This window comes from Vombatus ursinus, unplaced genomic scaffold (assembly GCF_900497805.2).
Source record: "Vombatus ursinus unplaced genomic scaffold, bare-nosed wombat genome assembly UNPS02009835.1, whole genome shotgun sequence".
In the NCBI taxonomy this organism is placed as follows: domain Eukaryota; kingdom Metazoa; phylum Chordata; class Mammalia; order Diprotodontia; family Vombatidae; genus Vombatus; species Vombatus ursinus.
This window is the reverse complement of record NW_020949613.1, coordinates 12613945-12635770: the sequence shown is the minus strand read 5'-3', so window position 1 is coordinate 12635770 and position 21826 is coordinate 12613945. Positions and strand designations below refer to the sequence as shown.

Sequence of the window (21826 nt, the reverse complement as noted above, 5' to 3'; positions counted from 1 at the left end):
TCACACATTTTTCTATACCATATTAATACTTTGATAGGTGGTATGATTTAATGGATAAAGTCAGGAATCCCTGAATTCAAGTTCTATTCCTGACACTTAACAGATTACTTAACCTTCAAAGTATCCAAAATAATTCTGTGCTACTAAAATATATGGATGAGTTGTCAATCTGTGTCTTTAAAGAGAGATTCCAAATGAGAAGCTCATTCACAAAATCACAAATTAAGCACCTACCCACTAAAAGAAAATGGAATATATATTTGATGATAATGATGAATGTTAGCAAAATTGACATTTCTCAAACCCAAAATCTAGTATGTCATGTGTTTATTGTATTTATGCATATCATTTCATCAACATCAGTTTGAATGCCTGTTTTCTTTATTTTTTATTCTGAAGGTGGATTTCTAAAAGCATCAATATTAGGGCTCATCTCTGAGGAAAACTGAAGTCATATCCAGAGAAATTAAAGTGGTTTCTAACTATTCTTCAAAGATTGACTTTTAAAATACTTTGTCCAACTATGCTAATCAAATCTGCAATTGTTGCAATTCTATTTTTCCTAAAAATATATGTTACTAGTGAACATATAGTATGCAAGAGACAGAAGACTGTAGAATGCCATCTCGAACCTAAAACAGTTATAGTAAATTGGACTCTCAAATAAAACATCTGCATTGATTTCTATAAAGAATGCTGGGAAAATAGTTCCAACACTCAAAACAGTTCCTCAGCCCATCAAGGACTTAATATTCCTCAAATTTGTCCCTTGGAACTTCAAGTTGGGGACACACTTATTATTTCTTCTGAACCATCTTCTAATTTCATTGGAATGAATCTGATGAATGTTTTCAAAGACACTTTCATTAATTGTCTGCAGAATGACAGTGCTCAAGATCAACTGCTTTTTGGTTGCAAACTAAAAGGCACACACGAAGTTAACCCTCAGTGGCTCAGCATTAGAGCACATTATTTCCTCACAAAAATGACAGGAGGTCCATTGCTCTTCAAACTTGGCCTTCGTTTGAATGTAACAGTTAAGCAACAATTTTGCCAGGCATCCCAGAATGCAGCATTTTGCTCTGGGCATGGCAGATGTCTAAGTGAAATTTGGAATAAGACATATGTCTGTCATTGTCAGCCTCCATATTCAGGGGAATTCTGCCAGGAAGTGGATGAGTGCTTTCAAAACCCATGTCATAACAATGGAATTTGCATTAATAAAAACGAAGAACAGAATGGGGATTCCTATGATTATATCTGTCATCCACAATTTACAGGTAAGATTTTTTTTTTCTATGAACTAAATTCACAAGTTAACAATTATAAATGGAAGTGTATGTTGTCATAAAAAGACTATGTTCTAGTTAAAGTTGAATTTGGAGGATTCACAGAGTATAAAATCTAAATTTTTGTTTCCATCATGACACTATTTCATTATTTTAAATATTGTTTAACATATTTTACATCATAATCACTTCTTACTATATATGCTAAAAGTTGACCATTTTTGATAGCATATACAACATTCCATTCATGTAGTCCCTCACCTTACAAACCAAACAAAACTGAGGGAGTAGTATTTCTAATCAGGACAAGATTGGTAGCTACAATTATTCACTTTGGGGCATTTTCCTGTTATTTCTTTTGTTTTCATTGTTATAGTCATTATTTGGTTTCTGTTTATTTTATTTGGCATCACATCAGGCAATAGACACTTCATTTGACTGCTTTCTTTTTCTAACCAGAATAAAGAATCAACTTGGGCTGGAAAGAAATGAGTTGTGTGTACATGTGTGTGTGTGTGTGTGTGTGTGTGTGTGTGTTATGAGTTAGACACATTTAAGTACTCTGATAGATGTTTTGACATAATACATGTGATGACTCTATTATGACTTTGGACTTTAGCTCCCTTGGGAAGTCCTATGAAAAGTAGCTTTGATTCTCTCAGTACTCTGTCTTTTCCTGTCAATCCTGTCCCTTAATAATATGTGGCATGTTAAGGACAGTACAGATACAGAGGATACCTTTTCTTTGAGCACTGAAAAAGAAAACTTAAAAAGAAAAAATATTTAAAATAATAAACACATTAAAACTCACTTGTTAATGACAGTTAAGCAAGCAACAAATACTTAGTAAATGTATGTAAATTAAGTAATGAACAAATGAGCTAAACAATATCATGTCAGGGAGAAAAAAATGGGAAAAAAAACAAATATTAAGGAATGAGTAGGTTTTCTAAATTGTGTTGAACCTTTGCAGAGTGCCTACCATGTAGCAAGCATTTAATTCATGCTTGCTGACTTTACCATCCGTATGTTCAATTTTAGTAATATTATATTTCATTGCCCTAATAAAACATAAAACAAAGGTTTTACCTCTTTTGGCTTGATTGAGAATTCTTTTATGGAAAAGACAGCTTCTGCAAAGCCTTAAGTTCTTTCTTAAATCCTGTTTTCTCTTCATTTCTCCTCAGTTCTGAACTGTCTTTAATCCCAAATACACATAACGTCATGAAGCCTGCATCATAACCATAATACTCTCTAAATTTGTAGTCTCTGACAGAACAACACACTATACAACTCAGCATTTTACAACTTGACTTCTTAAAAGAAACAGAATGATTTGCAGCATGATAAAACAACTTACAATTGAAATCCAACTAAAACTTCAAGTGCCACAAATTTGTCTGTTTGCAAGACAAACGGTATATTTTTTCACAAAAATTATTTGAGGACTTCCGCTTCCAGGAGCCAAGATGGTGGAGTAAAAAGGTAGTCGCTCTCACCCTCCCCTATCAACCTCTGAAATCCCAGAAAATATCACCCCAGAAAAAACCCTGGAACAGCTGAACCAAAAGAAAGACGAGGTGCAGCAGTGCAGTAGCCCAGCAAAAATAAGGGAAGCAGCACTACAAAGGGCCCCAGGTGAATAAGCACCCTGCAGCATTCATCTGAAAGGAGCTGAAGAAAGCAACCTAGAGTTGCCCGAAAGTTCCAGCCTTGTTGATTCCAGCCCAACACCAGGTAAGCTGTCAGAACCCTACAGCCTCCAATTGCCAACCAGGAGGAGATCCCGAAGCCCAGGTGGTCAAGCAAGCAAACACCAACAGCTGGATCTCTGAGTGCCTCGGTGAGGGAGGGGGAACCAGTGGAAATCAGCTCAGAAAACCACCAGGTGCCTCGGCATTCTACAACAAAGAGTCTCCTAGTGCCTCAACAGAACTAAGAGAGGTAGTACTGCAAGGGGCCCTAGGCAGAAAAACACTCAGCAGCATCCATCTAAAAGGAGTTGAACAAAGCTAAAGAAAAGGAAAATCAGGCAACCTAGATTGCTTGAAAGTTCCAGCCTTGCTGATTCCAGCCAATACCAGGTAAGCTGCCAGAACCCTACAGCCTCCAATTGCCAACATAAGAGGCCCCAGCACACAGTCAGTGACCAAGCCAGCTCCCAACACAAGATGCTTGGGTCAGTGGCCTCTGCTCCCCAACAGGAGAGCTTAATCTCCGTAAAGGCCAGGGCATAAAGAAACACCATGAGTAAAAAGAAACGTACGATAGATTCATATTATGTGAAGAGTGAAGATCAAGACAGAAATTCTGAAGAGGACAACATTGTAATCAGACCCACATCTGCAACATCAAAAGGGAATATGAACTGGTCTGAAGCCCAAAAAGCCTTGTTAGAAGAGCTCAAGGATTTTAAAAGTCAAATGAAAGAGGTGTAGGAGTCCTTTAAAATTACAATTGACCAACTGGAAAAAAAAAGTAAACTGAAGAAAATGTGAATGGGATGAACTCTCCCATAAAACAGAAGTGTATAGCAGATTGGATTAAAACCATAATCCTACAATATGTTGTTTACAGGAAACACATTTAAAAAAGAATGACACATACAGGGTAAAAGTAAAAGGCTGGAGCAAAATATGTTATGCTTCAGCTGAAGTAAGAAAAGCAGGGGTAGCAATGCTGATCTCAGACAAAGCAAAAGCAAAAATAGATCTTATCAAAAGAGATAAGGAAGGAAACTACATCCTGCTTAAAGGCACCATAGACAATGAAGTAATATCATTACTAAACATATATATACCAAATGGTATAGCATCCAAATGCTTAGAGGAGAAGTTCAGAGAGTTACAGGAAGAAATAGACAGCAAAACTATACTAGTGGGGGACCTCAACCTCCCCATCTCTGAACTAGATAAATTTAACCACAAAATAAACAAGAAAGAAGTTAAGGAGGTGAATAGAACATTAGAGAAGTTAGGTATGATAGACCAGCGGAGAAAACTGAATGGGGATAGAAAGGAATATACTTTTTTCTCAGTGGGACATGGCACATACACAAAAATTGACATGTACTATGGCACAAAAACCTCACAATCCAATACAGAAAGGCAGAAATATTAAATGCATTCTTTTCAGGTCATGATGCAATAAATATTATATGTAAAAAAGGGCCATGGAAAGATAAACTAAAAAATAATTGGACACTAAGTAATCTAATCCTGAAAAATGACTGGGTCAAACAACAAATCATAGAAACAATCAAGAGAGTGACAATAATGAGAAAACATACCAAAACTTATGGGATGCAGCAAAAGCAGTTCTTAGGGGAAGTTTTATGTCTCTAAATGCTTACATAAATAAAATAGAAAAAGAGGAGATCAATGAATTGGGCATACTACTAAAAAAATAGAAAAAGAACAAATTAAAAATCCTCAATTAAACACCAAATTAGAAATACTGAAAACCAAAGAAAAATTAATAAAATTGAAATTAAGAAAACTATTGAAATAATAAATAAAACTAAGAGCTGATTTTATGAAAAAAACAATAACATATACAAACCTTAGGTTAATCTAATTAAAAAAAGAAAGAAGAAGACCAAAATACTAGTATCAAGAATGAGAAGGGTGAAACTACCATCAAGGAAGAGGAAATTAAAACAACAATCAGAAATTATTTTGCTCAACTGTATGCCAACAAATTTGACAATCTTAGTGAAATGGATACGTATTTACAAAAATACAAACTGCCCGGATTAACAGAAGAGGAAGTAAAATACTTAAATAACCTCATCTCAGAAAAAGAAATTGAACAAGTCATTGATGAACTCCCTAGGAAAAAATCTCCAGGGCCAGATGGATTTCCTTGCAAATTCTATCAAACATTTAAAGAATAATTAATTCCAATACTATATAAACTATTTGGTAAAATAGGTGAAGAAGGAATCTTACCAAATTCTTTTTATGACACAAATATGGTGCTGACACCTAAACCAGGAAGAGTCAAAACAGAGAAAGAATATTATAGACCAATTTCTCCAATGAGTATAGATGCAAAAATTTTAAACAAAATATTAGCAAATAGATTACAGCAACTTAGAACAAGAATAATACAGTATGACCAGATAGGATTTATACCAGGAATGCACGGCTGGTGCAATATAAGGAAAACTATCAGCATAATTCATCATATCAACATCAAAACTAACAGAAACCACATGATCATCTCAATAGATGCAGAAAATATTTTGACAAAATACAACACCATTCCTATTAGAAACACTAGAGACCTTCCATTTCTGGGAGCCAAGATGGTGCAGTAAAAAGGTAATCACTCTCACCCTCCCCTATCAACCTCTGAAAACTCAGAAAATATCACCACAGAAAAAAACCCTGGAACAGCAGACCCAGAAGAAAGACGGGGTGAAGTGGTACAGTAGGCCAGGTAGCTAGAGGGATTAATGGGAAAGGTCCCTCTTATCCTGGGGGAAGGGGAGCAGTATGAAAGAGGAGTTGCCCAGCCAGCTAGAGGAAAGACCCACTTTAGCACACCAGGAAGAGATTCTGGTGCCTTGGCATTCTACAGCAAAAGGGTCTCCCAGTGCCTCAGCAAAAATAAGGGAAGCAGCACTACAAAGGGCCCCAGGCAGAAAAGCATGCAGCAGCATTCATCTGAAAGGAGTTGAAGAAAGCAACCTAGAGGTGCCAAAAAGTTCCAACCTTGGTGATTCCAGCCCAACACCAGGTAAGCTGTCAGAACCCTACAGCCTCCAACTGCCAACCAGGAGGAGATCCCAAAGCCCAGGTGGTCGAGCAGGAAAACACCAACAGCTGTACCTCTTAGTGCCTCATTGAGGGTGGGGTAACTGCTGGAAACCAGCTCAGAAAACCATCAGGTTCCTAGACATTCTACAGCAAAGAAGTCTCCCAGTACCTCAACAGAAATAAGGGAGGCAGCACTGCAAGGGGCCCCAGGCAGATAAACACCTGGAAGCACTTATCTAAAATGAGCTAAACAAAGCTAAAGGAAAGGAAAAGCAGGCAAGCTAGATTAACCTGAAAGTCCCAGCCTTACTGATTCCAGCCCAACACCGGATAAGCTGCCAGAACCCTACAGCCTCCACTTGCCAACGTAAGATGCCCCAGCTCCCAAAGCCAGTGACCAAGACCTAAGCTCCCAACACAAGAAGCTTGGGTCAGTGCCCTCTGCTCCCCAACAGGAGAGCTTAATCTCTGTAAAGGCCAGGGCATAAAGAAACGCCATGAGTAAAAGAAATGTATGATAGATTCATATTATGAGAAGAGTGAAGATCAAAACAGAAATTCTGAAAAGGATAACACTGTCATCAAACCCACATCTGCAACATCAAAAGGGAATATGAACTGGCCTAAGCCCAAAAAAGCCTTCTCAGAACTCAAGAAGGATTTTAAAAGTCAAATGTGAGAGGTAGAGGAGACCTTTAAAAGTACAATTGGCCAATTGGAAAAATAGTACACTGAAGAAAACAAGTCCCTAAAGCATACAATTGGCCAATTGGAAAAAAAAAGTACAGTGAAGAAAATAAATCCCTTAAAAACACAACTGACCAATTGGAGAAAAAAGTACAAAATCTAACAGAAAAAAAAACAATATGGTAAAAATTAGAATTGAACAAATGGAAACTAATGACTATGAGAGAGCAAGAATCAGTCAAACAGAAACAAAAAAATGAAAAAAATAGATGAAAATGTAAAATACCTCATGGGTAAAACAGCTGACCTGGAAAATTGATCCAGGGGAGACAATTAAAAAATTGTAGGCCTACCTGAAAGTCATGATGAAAAAAAGAGCCTGGACAATATCCTTCGGGAAATCATAAAGGGAAACTACCCTGAAGTCTTAGGACCTGAAGGTAAAATAACTATAGAAAGAAACCATCTCTCCCCACCTGAAAGAGATCCGAAATTGAAAACACCAAGGAATATAATAGCTAAATTCCAAAATTGCCATATTAAAGAGAAATTACTGCAAGCAGCCAGAAAGAAACAATTTAAATATCATGGAACCACAGTCAGGTTTACACAGGACCTTACAGCCTCTATATTAAAAGACTGTAGGGCATAGAACATGATATTCCGTAAGGCAAAGGAGATTGGAATGCAGCCAAGGATTAACTTCCAAGAGAAAATGAGCTTTATTTTTCATGGAAGGAGATGGATATTCAACAAAATAGGGGACTTCTAAACCTTCCTGATAAGAAGACCAGAGCTCAACAAAAAATTTGATCTTCAAGTACAAGATTCAAGAGAGACATAAAAAGTAAATGGGACAGAAAGAAAATAAATTGTTAATAAGGGCAAAATGTTTACATCCCTACAAGGGAAGATGACACTTGCAACTCTTGAGAACTGTATTGTTATTATACCATGTAAAAGGAGAACACATAATGGGGGTGGATATAAGTTGACTTTGATGTAATAATAAAAAAAATTAATCAAGTGGGTTAAATGGATCCAAGTAAGTGGATTAGTCTGAGCTGAGAAAATGTACTGAGAAAGGAAGAAGCAGACAAGGGTAAATAACATTACAGGAAAAGAGACAAAAACCTATTAGAGCAGAGGTAAAGAAGGGAGGGGGATAAGCATTATTTGAACCTTACTCTAATCAGATTTGGCTCAAGAAGGGAATAACATAATCAGTTAGGTATAGAAATCTAACTTGCACTATAGGCAGTAGGAGGCAAAAGAGGAAAGAAAAGGGAGGGGGGATAGAAGAAAGGGAATAAGCAATAAGGGTAAAGGGGAAGAAAAGGGAAAGGGATAATAGAAGGGAGGTGGGACCTTAGGAGGCCCTGATCAAAAACAAAACACTAGTGAGGGGGGGAAAGGAGAAAGGAGAAAGAAAAGCATAAACATGTGGGGAGGGGAAAGATGGAGAAAAAGATACAAATAGTAATCATAACTGTAAATGTGAATGGGATGAACTCTTCCATAAAACGGAAGTGTATAGCAGATTGGATTAAAAACCATAATCCTACAATATGTTGTTTACAGGAAACACATTTGAAAAAAAATAACACATAAAGGGTAAAGGTAAAAGGCTGGAGCAAAATATATTATGCTTCAACTGAAGTAAAAAAAAGCAGGGGTAATAACCCTGATCTCAGACAAAGCAGAAGCAAAAATAGATCTTATCAAAAGAGATAAGGAAGGAAAATACATCCTGCTTAAAGGCACCATAGACAATGAAGTAATATCATTACTAAACATATATGCACCAAATGGTATAGTATCTGAATGCTTAGAGGAGAAGTTCAGGGAGTTACAGGAAGAAATAGACAGCAAAACTATAATAGTGGTGGACCTCAAACTCCCCCTCTCTGAACTAGATAAATCTAACCACAAAATAAATAAAAAATAAGTTAAGGAGGTGAATAGAACATTAGAGAACTTAGATATGATAGACCTCTGGAGAAAACTGAATGGGGATAGAAAGGAATATACTTTTTTCTCCTCCATACATGGCACATACACAAAAATTGGCCATGTACTATGGCATAAAAATCTCACAATCCAATACAGAAAGGCAGAAATATTAAATGCATCCTTTTCAGATCATGATGCAATAAAAATTATTTGTAATAAAGGCCCATGGAAAGATAGACTAAAAAATAATTGGAAACTAAATAATCTAATCTTAAAAAATGATTGGGTCAAAGAACAAAGCATAGAAACAATCAATAATTTCATTCAAGAGAATGACAATAATGAGACAACATACCAAAACTTATGGGATGCAGCAAAAACAGTTCTTAGGGGAAGTTTTATATCTCTAAATGCTTACATAAATAAAATAGAAAAAGAGGAGATCAATGAATTGGGCATACAACTAAAAAAAAACAGAAAAAGAACAAATTAAAAATCCTCAATTAAACACCAAATTAGAAATATTGAAAACCAAAGGAAAAATTAACAAAATTGAAATTAAGAAAACTATTGAAATAATAAATAAAACTAAGAGCTGGTTTTATGAAAAAACCAATAAAACAGATAAACCTTTGGTTAATCTAATTAAAAAGAAAGAAAGAAGAAAACCAAATTACTAGTATCAAGAACGAAAAGGGTGAAACTACCACCAAGGAAGAGGAAATTAAAACAAAAATTAAGAATTTTTTTGCCCAACTATATGCCAACAAATATGACAATCTTAGTGAAATGTATATATATTTACAAAAATACAAACTGCCCAGATTAACAGAAGAGGAAGTAAAATACTTAAATAACCTCATCTCAGAAAAAGAAATTGAACAAGTCATTGATGAACTCCCTAGGAAAAAATCTCCAGGGACAGATGGATTTACATGCGAATTCTATCAAACATTTAAAGAACAATTAATTCTAATACTATATACACTATTTGGTAAAATAGGTAAAGAAGGAATCTTACCAAATTCTTTTTATGATACAAATATGGTGCTGATACCTAAACCAGGAAGAGTCAAAACAGAAAGAAAATTATAGACCAATTTCTCTAATGAATATAGGTGCAAAAATTGTAAACAAAATATTAGCAAATAGATTACAGCAACTTAGAACAAGAATAATACAGTATGACCAAGTAGGATTTATACCAGGAATGCAAGGCTGGTTCAATATAAGGAAACTTATCAGCATAATCTATCATATCAACACCAAAACTAACAGAAACCACATGATCATCTCAATAGATGCAGAAAAAGCTTTTGACAAAACACAACACCCATTCCTATTAAAAACACTAGAGAGCATAGGTATAAATGGAATCTTCCTTAAAATAATAAATAGCATCTATCTAAAACCTTCAGCAAGCATAATATGTAATGGGGACAAACTAAAAGGATTTCCAATAAGATCAGAGGTGAAACAAGGATGTCCATTATCACCACTGTTATTCAACATTGTACTGGAAACATTAGCTTTAGCAATAAGAGAAGAAAAAGACATTGAAGGCATTAGCATAGGCAAAGAAGAAACAAAGCTATCAGTCTTTGCAGATGACATGATGTTATACTTAGAGAATCCCGGAGAATCAAGTAAAAAACTACTTGAAATAATGAACAACTTTAGCAAAGTTGCAGGCTATAAAATAAACCAACATAAATCATCAGCATTTCTATATATTACCAACAAAGCCAAACAGCAAGAGATAGAAAGAGAAATTCCATTTAAACTTACTGTAGACATTATAAAATATTTAGGCATCTACCTCCCAAAACAAACCCAGGAACTCTATGAACACAATCACAAAACACTTTTGACACAAATAAAGTCAGATGTAAATAATTGGAAAAACATCAGTTGCTCATTGGTAGGCCAAGCTAATATAATAAGAATGACAATTCTGCCTAAGCTAATTTACTTATTCAGTTCCATACCAATCAAACTACCAAAAATTATTTTATAGAGTTAGAAAAAATAATAACAAGATTCATTTGGAAGAACAAAAGGTCCAGAATATCAAGATAATTAATGAAAAGCAATGCAGAAGAAGGTAGCCTAGCCATTCCAGATCTTAAATTGTATTATAAAGCAGCAATCATCAAAACTACTGGTAGTGGCTAAGTAATAGGGTGATGAATCAGTGGAATAGGTTTGGTCTGCAAGACACAGTAGTCAATGACTACGGTAATCTATTATCTGATAAACCCAAAGACCCCAGCTTCTGGGATAAGAACCCACTCTTTGAAAAATACTGCTCGTAAAACTGGAAAAGAGTATGGCAGAAACTAGGCATAGATCAAAATCTCACACCATATACCAAAATACAGTCAAAATGGATTCATAATTTAGATATAAAGCTTGATACTATAAGTAAACTGGGAGAGCAAGGAATAGTTTACCTGTCAGATCTATGGAGAACAGAAGAATCCATAACCAAACAGGAGATAGAGAACATTATGATAGGCAAAATGGATAATTTTGATTACATTAAATTGAAAAGTTTTTGCACAAACAAAGCCAATGCAACTAAGATTAAAAGGAAGGTAGAAAATTGGGAAAGAATTTTTACAATCAGTCTCTCTGATAAGGGCCTCATTTCTAAAATATATAGGGGATTAAGTCAAATTTGTAAGAATACAAGCCATTTCCCAATTGATAAATGGTCAAAGGATATGAACAGACAGTTCTCAGATGAAGAAATTAAAGCCATCTATAGTCATATGAAAAAATACTCTAAATCACTATTGATTAGAGAAATGCAAATCAAAGCAATTCTGAGGTACCACATCACACCAATCAGAATGGACAATATGACAATACAGGAAAATGATAGATGTTGGAGAAGATGTGGGAAAATTGGAACACTAATGCATTGTTGGTGGAGTTGTGAAATGATCCATCCATTCTGCAGAGCAATTTGGAACTATGCCCAAAGGGCTATAAAAATGTGCACACCTTTTGACCCAGCAATAGCACTTCTAGAGCTATATCCCAAAGAGGTCACACAATTTGGGAAAAGGACCTACATGTACAAAAATATTCATAGCAACTATTTTTGTGGTGACAAAGAATTGGAAATTGAGAGGATGCTCGTCAATTAGAGAATGGCTGAGCAAGTTGTGGTATATGAATGTGATGGAATACTATTGTGTTATAAGACATGATGAAAAGTCTGACTTCAGAAAAACCTGGAAAGACTTGTATGGTCTGATGGTGAGTGAAGTGAGTAGAACCAGGAGAACATTGTACACAATAACAGCCACGTTGGGTGATGACTAATATTGATAAACTTAACCCTTCCTGGCAATACAAGGATCTAAGACATCTCCAGAGGCCTTGTGATGGAAAATGCTATCCACATCCAAAGAAAGAGCTATGGAAGTTGAATTGCTATTTTTTTTTCTCTTCTGCTGAGTTTTGTTTCCTCTTTCTGATGGTTCCTCCTATTGGTTTTAATTTTTACTTTCAACATCACTAATGTGAAAATATGTTTAATATGAATGTAAATGTATAGCCTATATCAGATTGTGCGCCGTCTTTGGAAGGGTGGTGGGGAGAAAGGGGTAGAAAAATTTTAAACTGAAAATCATATGGAAATGATTGTTGATAAATCAAAATAAATTAATAAAAACATTATTTGAGTTGTTTGGCTTATGTACCTGGATGTTCCCAGGACTGGAAAAATGTCATTATAACTCTTATGCTTCAGAGTATATTCTTATTTCTTTAAAATTAACACTTTTATAAATTTTATTTCCCAAATGTATTATATTTTAGACCTATTTTTCTTTCCTTCCTATTTACCTCTATGTATACTTAAACTAATTACTAGAATGGTTAAATAATTATATAATGCCCTAAGATGATGGGTATTAAGCCATCATGACCATTTGAGTTCTCATAAGGATCATTTTCTTTTTGATGGTTATGATGGTTTAATACCCATCATCTTAGGGCATTATATAATTATTTAGCCATAAAATGTTCTGTGTTTCCATGGACAATAATGATATTTAATAAAACATCTGACACAAAATATCTCTGTCTAGTAATTAGTTTAGAATGACAGCTTATTAAGTGTTGAATTCATCTAAGAAAAAAAGATATGAGGATTTTAGTGGTCTCTAAGTTTAATTTGAGTCAATAACATAATATAGCATCAGAAAGTTAAAATTAGCTCAGATTCTTATAATCTAACCAATGCTCATATTCTTAAGATCTGGCCTGCTTGCATTAAAGATGTAAATGTTTTGATTCCTTAAGAATCTGCCCAATATGATGGATGTTCTAATAAATCTTGTCTTTAGTTGAAAGAAAGTTTGGGTGAAACTCTTTCGGGCAGGACCTGCATGTTGTGATTTTGGGGTCCCAGTACTCCTAAACCCATAAACTTCAACAGTAAGTGTGGTGACTGATTTCTATTTAAATTTCTTTATTGGTAAGAAAGACATTTTATTTAAACACAATTAAAATATGCTTTTGTCTGGAGGACTTATAGAGCATATTTGAAGAGATACAAGAAGAATCTGCATGATAATTACAATATTGTTATGATTATTATTTCTAATAGAATACTATCTCAGTTCTTGACCCATGCTTTCTTCTGATAGTTCATAAAGGAGTAGATAAATGATTAAAGCAGGAATACACGGCAGAAGAACTGGTTTTATCAGTTTCTGAATCCCAGAACAGCTGTGATGTATATTCACTTTGAATTAACTGGTTTCTAGTTTGCTCTTTGTAAGACAGGTACAGATAGAGATCTAACATTATGGAACATTTGACTGTGCAGCAAATTTTTAATATAAGCAACTTGCTGTCTATTTTCTTTGTTCTTCCAAATTCTTAAATACTTCAATTTCTTGTCCCTGCAATGCATATTTTGATTAGAGTTTTAAGTTTGCTTTCTTTCACAATTTTATGGGATCTGTAATGAATTTTTAATTATTATACCCTTCTTTCATTTGTAGACTATTAATTAAACTTATATAGGATTCTCTATATTTTTTTAAAAAAGGTAAAATTATATTAATATGTATTGCAAAAAGCATAGACTCCTGAAAAGGGGGGGGGGATGCTTTTGTCTTGGACAGATGATATCTGTAGTATTTAATCACTTCTAGGTGCCACATTATAGGCAAGCCATTGTCTAGCTAGCATCATATTGAGACCATCAAGATAAGGTAAGAGAATAAAATGATTTAAATATATGTAATATGTGGACTGGTTGAAGAACATGGCAATTTTTATATTCTATGAGGACAAACTTTGCTCATCTTACCTTGCAATAGTCATGGTAAGCATATGCAAAAAGAACAGCATGAAGATAATTCTCCAATATCAGTTGAAGAGGTTAATGAGACGAAATTTACACTGTGGGCATGGATTTTGAGATATTACAGACCTATTTAAATGACAATGAGGCACAGAAAATTGTAAATATTTAACACAATAATAAGGAAAATGCTAATGGATGATTTTATATAAATTGTTATCAAAATTAATATGGAAAAATTAACAAACCCAAATATCAAGTGGAAAATAAAGAGGAAGCAGGAACTAAGATGTCAGATTAAAATATTAAAGGATAATTTCTGAAATGATTTCATAATATATATGTATACTTGTGTGTGTGATTATATGCATCATTATATATACATATATATACATATACACATATGCATATGCATATACATGTGTATGTGTATATACATACATACACATACACATACATATAATGATAAACAAACAGATGTTAATCCAGAAATAAAAATGTTTGTGATACAATATCTCAATCTTTAAGGAAAATAAATATGTCATTAAGAACTGTTTACAAAGTAGGAAGGAGTATAATAAAAATGGAATTATGACTGCATCTCATGCAATAAGCTATAACCTCTCCAAATGAACAGTGATCTAACTAAAAATGCATATCAAAGACAACAATAATGTGGAAATATACTCCTATTATAATTTGGGAGAGGAATAAAATCATTTATAAACTGAAGAAATTAAAATACAATAGATTCATCTGTTTATATTAAAAAAACTTTAATAAAAGAAAAATAATTTAGAAAAAAAGTGAAGAAATTATTAAGATTTCTGAAGTAAATCTAATATCTTTAATCTAAAAACAAAGAATAATCCTTTCTAAGTAAAAAAAAGCATTAAAAACTGAAAAAATTGGGAAAAGCATAATGTATGATATCATTCTTGACCTTTCCACATTCTAGATCATCAAAATATTGTAGAATGCAAGATTTTCCCATAAGTACTCTCTGCTTCAATTCTTTAATTGATCTTCATATTGCAGAACAATGGTCATTCATCACACTGGCAATCTTTTCTGGATGTTTGCTACCTTATGAAATGTTTTTCCAAAAATAAGATGTCCACAACTTAAACATTATCTGCTTGATGTATTTGTAAACACTTATTTTTAACTTATCATAAAGTATGATACTGTCAATGGAAGAGGCTTTATTTAAGAAACTGGGAACTTTTGCTCATATCCTTTGACCGTTTATCAATTAGGGAATTGTTCTTGATAATATCTTTTTTTTGTTTAAATTTTGTTTTTAACGTGTTTTTAAAACTTTGAGTTATAAATTTTCTCCCTTGCTCCCTCCCCAGCCACCCTCAATGAAAAGGCAAGCAACTCGATACAGGTTATAAATGTGTAGTCTTGCAAAACACTTCCATAGTAGTCATGTTGTAAAAAAGTAAGTATGTTTCCCTTCATCCTATCCTATCCCCCATTTATTCTATTCTCTCTTTTGACCCTGTCTCTCCTCAGAAGTATTTGCTTCTTATTATTCCCTCCCCGAATCTGCCCTCCTCTCAATCATTCTCCTGCTCTCTTGTTCCCTTCCCCCCTTATTTTCCTGTAGGGTAAGATAGATTTCCATACCCAATTGTGTATGTTATTACCTCCTTAAGCTAAATCCTATGAGAATAAGATTCACTCATTCTCTCTCACTTTCCCCCATTTCCCCTCCACTGTAAAAGCCTTTTCTTGTCTGTTTCATGTGAGACAATTTACCCATTCTACCTCTCTCTTTCTCCTTCTCCCAGTATAATCCTCTCTCACCCCTTAATTTTATTCTCCATATATCACCTCTTCATCTTCAACTCACCCAGGCCCACCATCTATCTATCTATCTATCTATCTATCTATCTGTCTATCTATCTATCTATCTATCTATCTATCTATCTATCTATCTATCTACCTATCTACATATATGTGTGTGTGTATATATACATATATATACACACACATATATATAATATATACACACACATATATATGTATATATGTGTGTATATATATATATACATATATATATATACATATATATACATACATATAATTTTTTCCCTTCCATTACTCTAATACTGACAAAGGACTCATGAGTTATAAATGTCATCTTTCCATTCAGGAATGTAAACACGTCAACCTTAATAAGTCTCTTAGGATTTCTCTTTCTTGTTTACCTCTTCATATTTCACTTGAGTCTTGTTTTTGAAAGTCAAATTTTCTATTCAGCTCTGGTCTTTTCCTCAAAAATGCTTGAAAGTCCCCTAATTCACTGAATGACCATTTTTTCCCCTGAATGATTACACTCAGTTTTGCTGGGTAGGTGATTCTTGGTTGTAATCCTATCTCCTTTGCCCTCTGGAATATTATATTCCATGCCCTGTTGTCCCTTAATGCAGAAGCTGCTAAGTCTTGTGTAATCCTGATTGTGTTTCCACAATACTTGAATTGTTTCTTTCTGGCTGCTTGCAATATTTTCTCCTTAACTTGGGAATTCTGGAATTTGGCTACAATATTTCTCGGAGTTTTCCTTTGGGGATCTCTTTCAGGAGGTGATAAGTGGATTCTTTCTATTTCTATTTTGTCCTCTGGTTCTAAAATATCAAGGCAGTTTTCCTTGATAATTTCTTGAAAGATGATTTCTAGGCTCTTTTTTTTTGATCATGGCTTTCAGAGAGTTCAATAATTTTTAAATTCTCTCTCCTGGATCTATTTTCCAGGTCAGTTGTTTTTTCCAATGAGATATTTCACATTCTCTTCTATGTTTTCATTCTTTTGGATTAGTTTTACAATGCCACAATTTCTCATAAAGTTACTAGCTTCCAATTGCCCCATTCTAATTTTTAAGGAAGGATTTTCTTCAGTAAGCTTTTGAACTTCCTTTTCCATTTCGTCAATTTTTCTTTTTAGGGCATTTTTCTCCTGATTGGCTTTTTGGACCTCTTTTGTCATTTGGGTTAGGCTATTTTTTAAGGTGTTATTTTCTTCAGTAGTTTTTGGGGTCTCCTTTAGCAAGTCATTGACTTGTTTTTCATGATTTTCTTATGTCACTCTCAGTTTTTCCTCTACCTCTCTTACTTGCTTTTCAAAATCCTTTTTGAGCTCTTCCGTAGCCTGGGACCAATTCATATTTTTCTTGGAGGTTTTGGATGTAGGAGCTTTGGCTTTGTTGTCTTCTTCTGGTTGTATGTTTTGATCTTTGTCACCAAAGTAAGATAATATAGTCTGACTCTTTTTGCGTTGTTTGCTCATGATCTCAGCCAATTACTTGAGTTATACACTCTTTGTTAAGGTAGGAGTCTGTTTCCAGTGTGGAGAATGTACTGTTCCATGCTTCAGGGGTTTTGTGCAGCTGTTTTCAGAGATACTTCTAAGGACCTATAAATTTTCAGTTCTTCCAAGGTGGTATGATCAAGGGCGAGGTGTTTACTCCTTTCCTGGCCTGTACTCTGGTCTATGAGTGACCACAAGCACTCTTTTGTGTCTTGGAACTGTGAGGTGGATTTCCTCTCCACCGCCACTACAAGCTCCACCATGCCAGTGCTCTTCCTAGCCCCAGGACTGCCACCCACAACTGTGACCCGGATCTAAGCATACACAAAGCAAGTGAATCCTGAACCAGTAGAGAGATCACTGCAATGCCCCCTTGATCAACCATTCGATTCCCCCTTAGTCTGTGGGCCAGAAGTTCCATATGAACCAAAAGAAAGAACTATGGAAGTTGAATTGCTTTTTTTTCTCTTCTGTTGAGTTTTGTTTCCTCTTTCTGATGGTTCCTCCTATTGGTTTTAATTTTTACTTTCAACATCACTAATGTGAAAATATGTTTAATATGAATGTAAATGTATAGCCTATATCAGATTGTGTGCCATTTTGGGGAGGGTGGTGGGGAGGAAGGGGGAGAAAAATTCTAAACTCAAAAGCATATGGAAATGATTATTGATAAATCAAAAGAAATTAATAAAAAAGAAAAAAGGCTAAAAATATCAAGGGAATTAATTAAAAAAATGCTAAACAATGTGGCCTAGCCTTACCAGATCTAAAATTATAATATAAAGTGACAATCATCAAAACTGCTTAGCACTGTTTAAGAAATAGAGTTTTGGATCAGTGTAACAGGTTATGTAGAGAAGACACAGTAGTCATTGACAGTAGGAATCTACTGTTTGATAAGCCAAAAGACTAGGATAAGAATTCATTATTTGACAAAAACTGCTGGGAAAACTGGAAAATAGTATGATGGAAAATTAATCCTAAACCAACGTCTTTCACTGTATACCAAGACAAGGTCAAAATGAGTACATGATTTAGACATAAAGGTTAATACCAGTAGCAAATTAGGAGAGTAAGGAATAGTTTACTTGTCAGATGGAGAAGGGAGTAGTTTATAACCAAACCAGAATTAGAAAGCATTATGAAATGCAAAATGGATAGCTTTGATTACATTAAATTAAGTTTTGTACAAACAAAACACATGCAAGTAAGATTAGAAGGAAAGTAGAAAGCTGGAAAATGTTTTTTTTCTGCCAGTGTTTCTTATAAAGGCCTCATTTCTAAAATATAGACAGAACTGAGTCAAATTTATAAGAATACAAGTCATTTCCCAATTGATAAATGGTCAAAGGATATGAACAGGCAGCTATCAGAGAAAGAAATTAAAGCTATCTATTGTCATATGAAAGAAAATGCTCTAAATCTCTATTGATTAGAGAAGTACAAATTAAAACAACTCTGAGATACCACCTCACACCCTGATATCAGATTCACTAATATGACCGAAAGGGGACATGATAAATGTTGGTGAAGGTGTGAGGAAAGTGGAACATGAATACATTGTTGGTAGAGTTGTGAAGTGATCTAAACATTCTGGAGAGCAATTTGGAACTATGTCCAAAGGGCTATGAAGTTGTGCATTCCTTTTGATTCAGCAATACCACTACTAGATCATAAAAAAGGGGAAAGGACCCACATGTACCAAAATATTTACTGCAGCTCCTTTTATGGTAGCAAAGAATTGGAAACTTACCAGACGTCCATCAACTGGGGAATGGCTGAATAAGTTGTGGTGTATGAATGTAATGGAATTCTATTATTTCATGAGAAAGGATGAGCACGCAGATTTCAGAAAAAAAAAAGCTGGAAAGATTTACATGAACTGATGCTGAGTGAAGTGAGCAGAACCAGGAGAATTGTACACAGTAAGAGCAACATTGTGTAATGATCAAGTTTGATAAACTTGTCTCTTCACAGCAGTGCAATGATCTAAGACAATTTCAAAAGATTCATGATGGAAAAGACTATCCACAACCAGAGAAAGAACTATGGATCCTTAATGCAGAGCAGAGCATGTTATATTCACTTTTTTCTTTTTTTCTTTCTTGTGGTTTTTCCCTTTCATTCTGATTCTTCTTTCACAACATGACTAATGTGAAAATGTGTTTCATATGATTGTACATGTAAGTCTATGTCAGATTGCTTGTCATCTTTGGCAGAGGGAAAGGAAGAAGAGAAGGGGAAGGGGGGAGGGAGGAAGAAAAAAAATTGGAACTCAAAATCTCGTAAAAGTGAATGTTGTAAACAAAATAAATTAAATAAATAAATTTATTTTAAAAAAAAAACTAAAGGGAGCTATTACCTTCCTAATTCCGGACATTATGTGTGTCTCAAAGATGCTAATGTCTACCTACACGTAGTTTTAACCATATAATTTTAAAAATAAATTTATTTGATATTCTATGTTCATCAATTACATGTAAAAAACAATTTTTAACATTTTTTAAATATTGAATTCCAAATTTTCTCCCTCCTCTCTCCTACCCTCTCATTGAAAAGACTAATAATTTGACATAGGGTATACATATGTAATCATGCAAAACATTTTCATATTAGTCATGTTGTGAATGATAATACAGACCAAAAGATACAAATAGAAAAAAATGGAATAAGGTTTTTTTTTTTAACTTATGCTTCAATCTGCATTTAGATTCCAATATTCTTTCTTGGGAAACGGACAGAATTTTTCATCATAAAAATCTTTTGAAGTTATTTTGAATAATTGTTTTGCTGATAATAGCTAAGTTATTTACAGCTGATCATTATATTATATTGCCATTACTGTGTAAAATGTTTTCCTAATTCTGTTCACTTCACTTTATATTGATTCATGTAAGTCTTCCCAATTTTTTTTTCTGAAAGCATCCTGCTCATCATCTCTTATAGCACAATAGTGTTCCATCAAAATCATACACCACAACTTGTTCACCCATTCCCCAAATGATGGGCAGATCCTCAATTTCCAATCATTTGCCACCACAAAAATGGCTGGTATAAATATTTTTGTACATATAGGTCCTTTTCTTTTTCTTTTCTTGTTTTTGTCTCCTTTGGAAGACAGAACTAGTAGTGGTACTGCTGAATCAAAGGGTAGGCTTGGCTTTAACCTTTTGGGCATAGTTACAAATTGCTCTACAGTATGTTTAAATTAGTACACCACTTCATCAATTGTGCATTGTCTCAATGTGTCTCAATTTTCCCATATTCCCTTCAACATTTGTCATTTTCCTTTTCTATTAGCTCACCTGATTGGTGTAGGGGTGGTACATGAAAGTACTTTTAATGTTCATTTTTCTAATCAATAGTGATTTAGAGCATTTTTTTCATATTACTATGGAGAGTTTTGACTACTTCTTCTAAAAACTGTCAATTCATATCCTTTGGTCTATCAATTGGTGAATGACTCTTATATCTATAAATTTGACTTGCTTCTCTATATATTTGAGAAATAGGCCTCCATCAGAGAAACTTAATTTTTTTTCAATAATGATTAATGTTTATTTCCCACTATCCCAACCACCTAATCTATCTATCCTACCCTCCTCCCTTCAACTTGTTCATCCTGAAAAACATTTTCCTTCTGAATACAGTCTTCCCCAATCTACCCTCCCTTCTATCATGCCTCCCTTATCTTATGCCATTCTGCTCCTACTTTCCAGTATGCTAAGGCAGATTGCTATTTGAACCAATTCTGATGAGAGTAAGGTTTAATTGGAATCCCCCAATGATGCCCATCTTCCCCTCCACTGTAAAAATCTCTTTCATGCCTCTTTTATTTGAGATAATTTACTCCATTCTGTCTCTCCCTGTCCCTTTCTCCTAGTGCATACTATTTTCCACCCGCTAATTACTTTTTATATTGTCTTTTCACATTCAACTCACACCCATGTCCTCTGTCTATGTATACTCCTTTTAACTGTCCTAATAGTGAGGAAGTTATTAGGAGTTATATGTTTTATCTTCCCATGACCAAATGTAAACAGTTTGACTTCATTAAATTCCTTATGATTTCCCTTTCCTGTCTACCTTTTTCTGCTTCTCTTGAGTTTGTATTTTAAAGTCAGACTTCTATTCAGCTCTAGTCTTTTCATCAGTAATTTTTAATTCCTCTATTTTACTGAATTTCCATTTCCCTCCTGAATTATTATGCCTAGATTTCTGGGTAGGTGACTCTTCTTTGTAATACTAGCTCCTTTGCCTTCTGAAATATCATATTCCAAAGTCTCTGATCTTTTAATATAGAAACTGCTAAAACCTATGTTATCCTGACTGGCTCCATGATATTTGAATTGTTCCTTTCTAGCTCTTTGCAATGTTTTCTCCTTGACCTGGGAGTTCTGGAATTTGACAGTAATTCCCCTAATCTTCAACCCACCCTGTGCCATCTATCTATCTATCTATCTATCTATCTATCTATCTATCTATCTATC

General features: G+C 34.3%; 1 protein-coding gene across 1 annotated transcript in view; it reads left to right on the top strand.

Annotated features, from left to right (window-relative positions):
• The first annotated feature begins 523 nt into the window (after window positions 1-523).
• Window positions 524-21826, top strand: part of EYS (eyes shut homolog) — a 294766-nt gene continuing 273463 nt past the window's right edge. Inside the window, 1 exon segment of the mRNA XM_027852899.1 lies at window positions 524-1280. Within this exon segment, the coding sequence (XP_027708700.1) occupies window positions 524-1280 (757 nt within the window).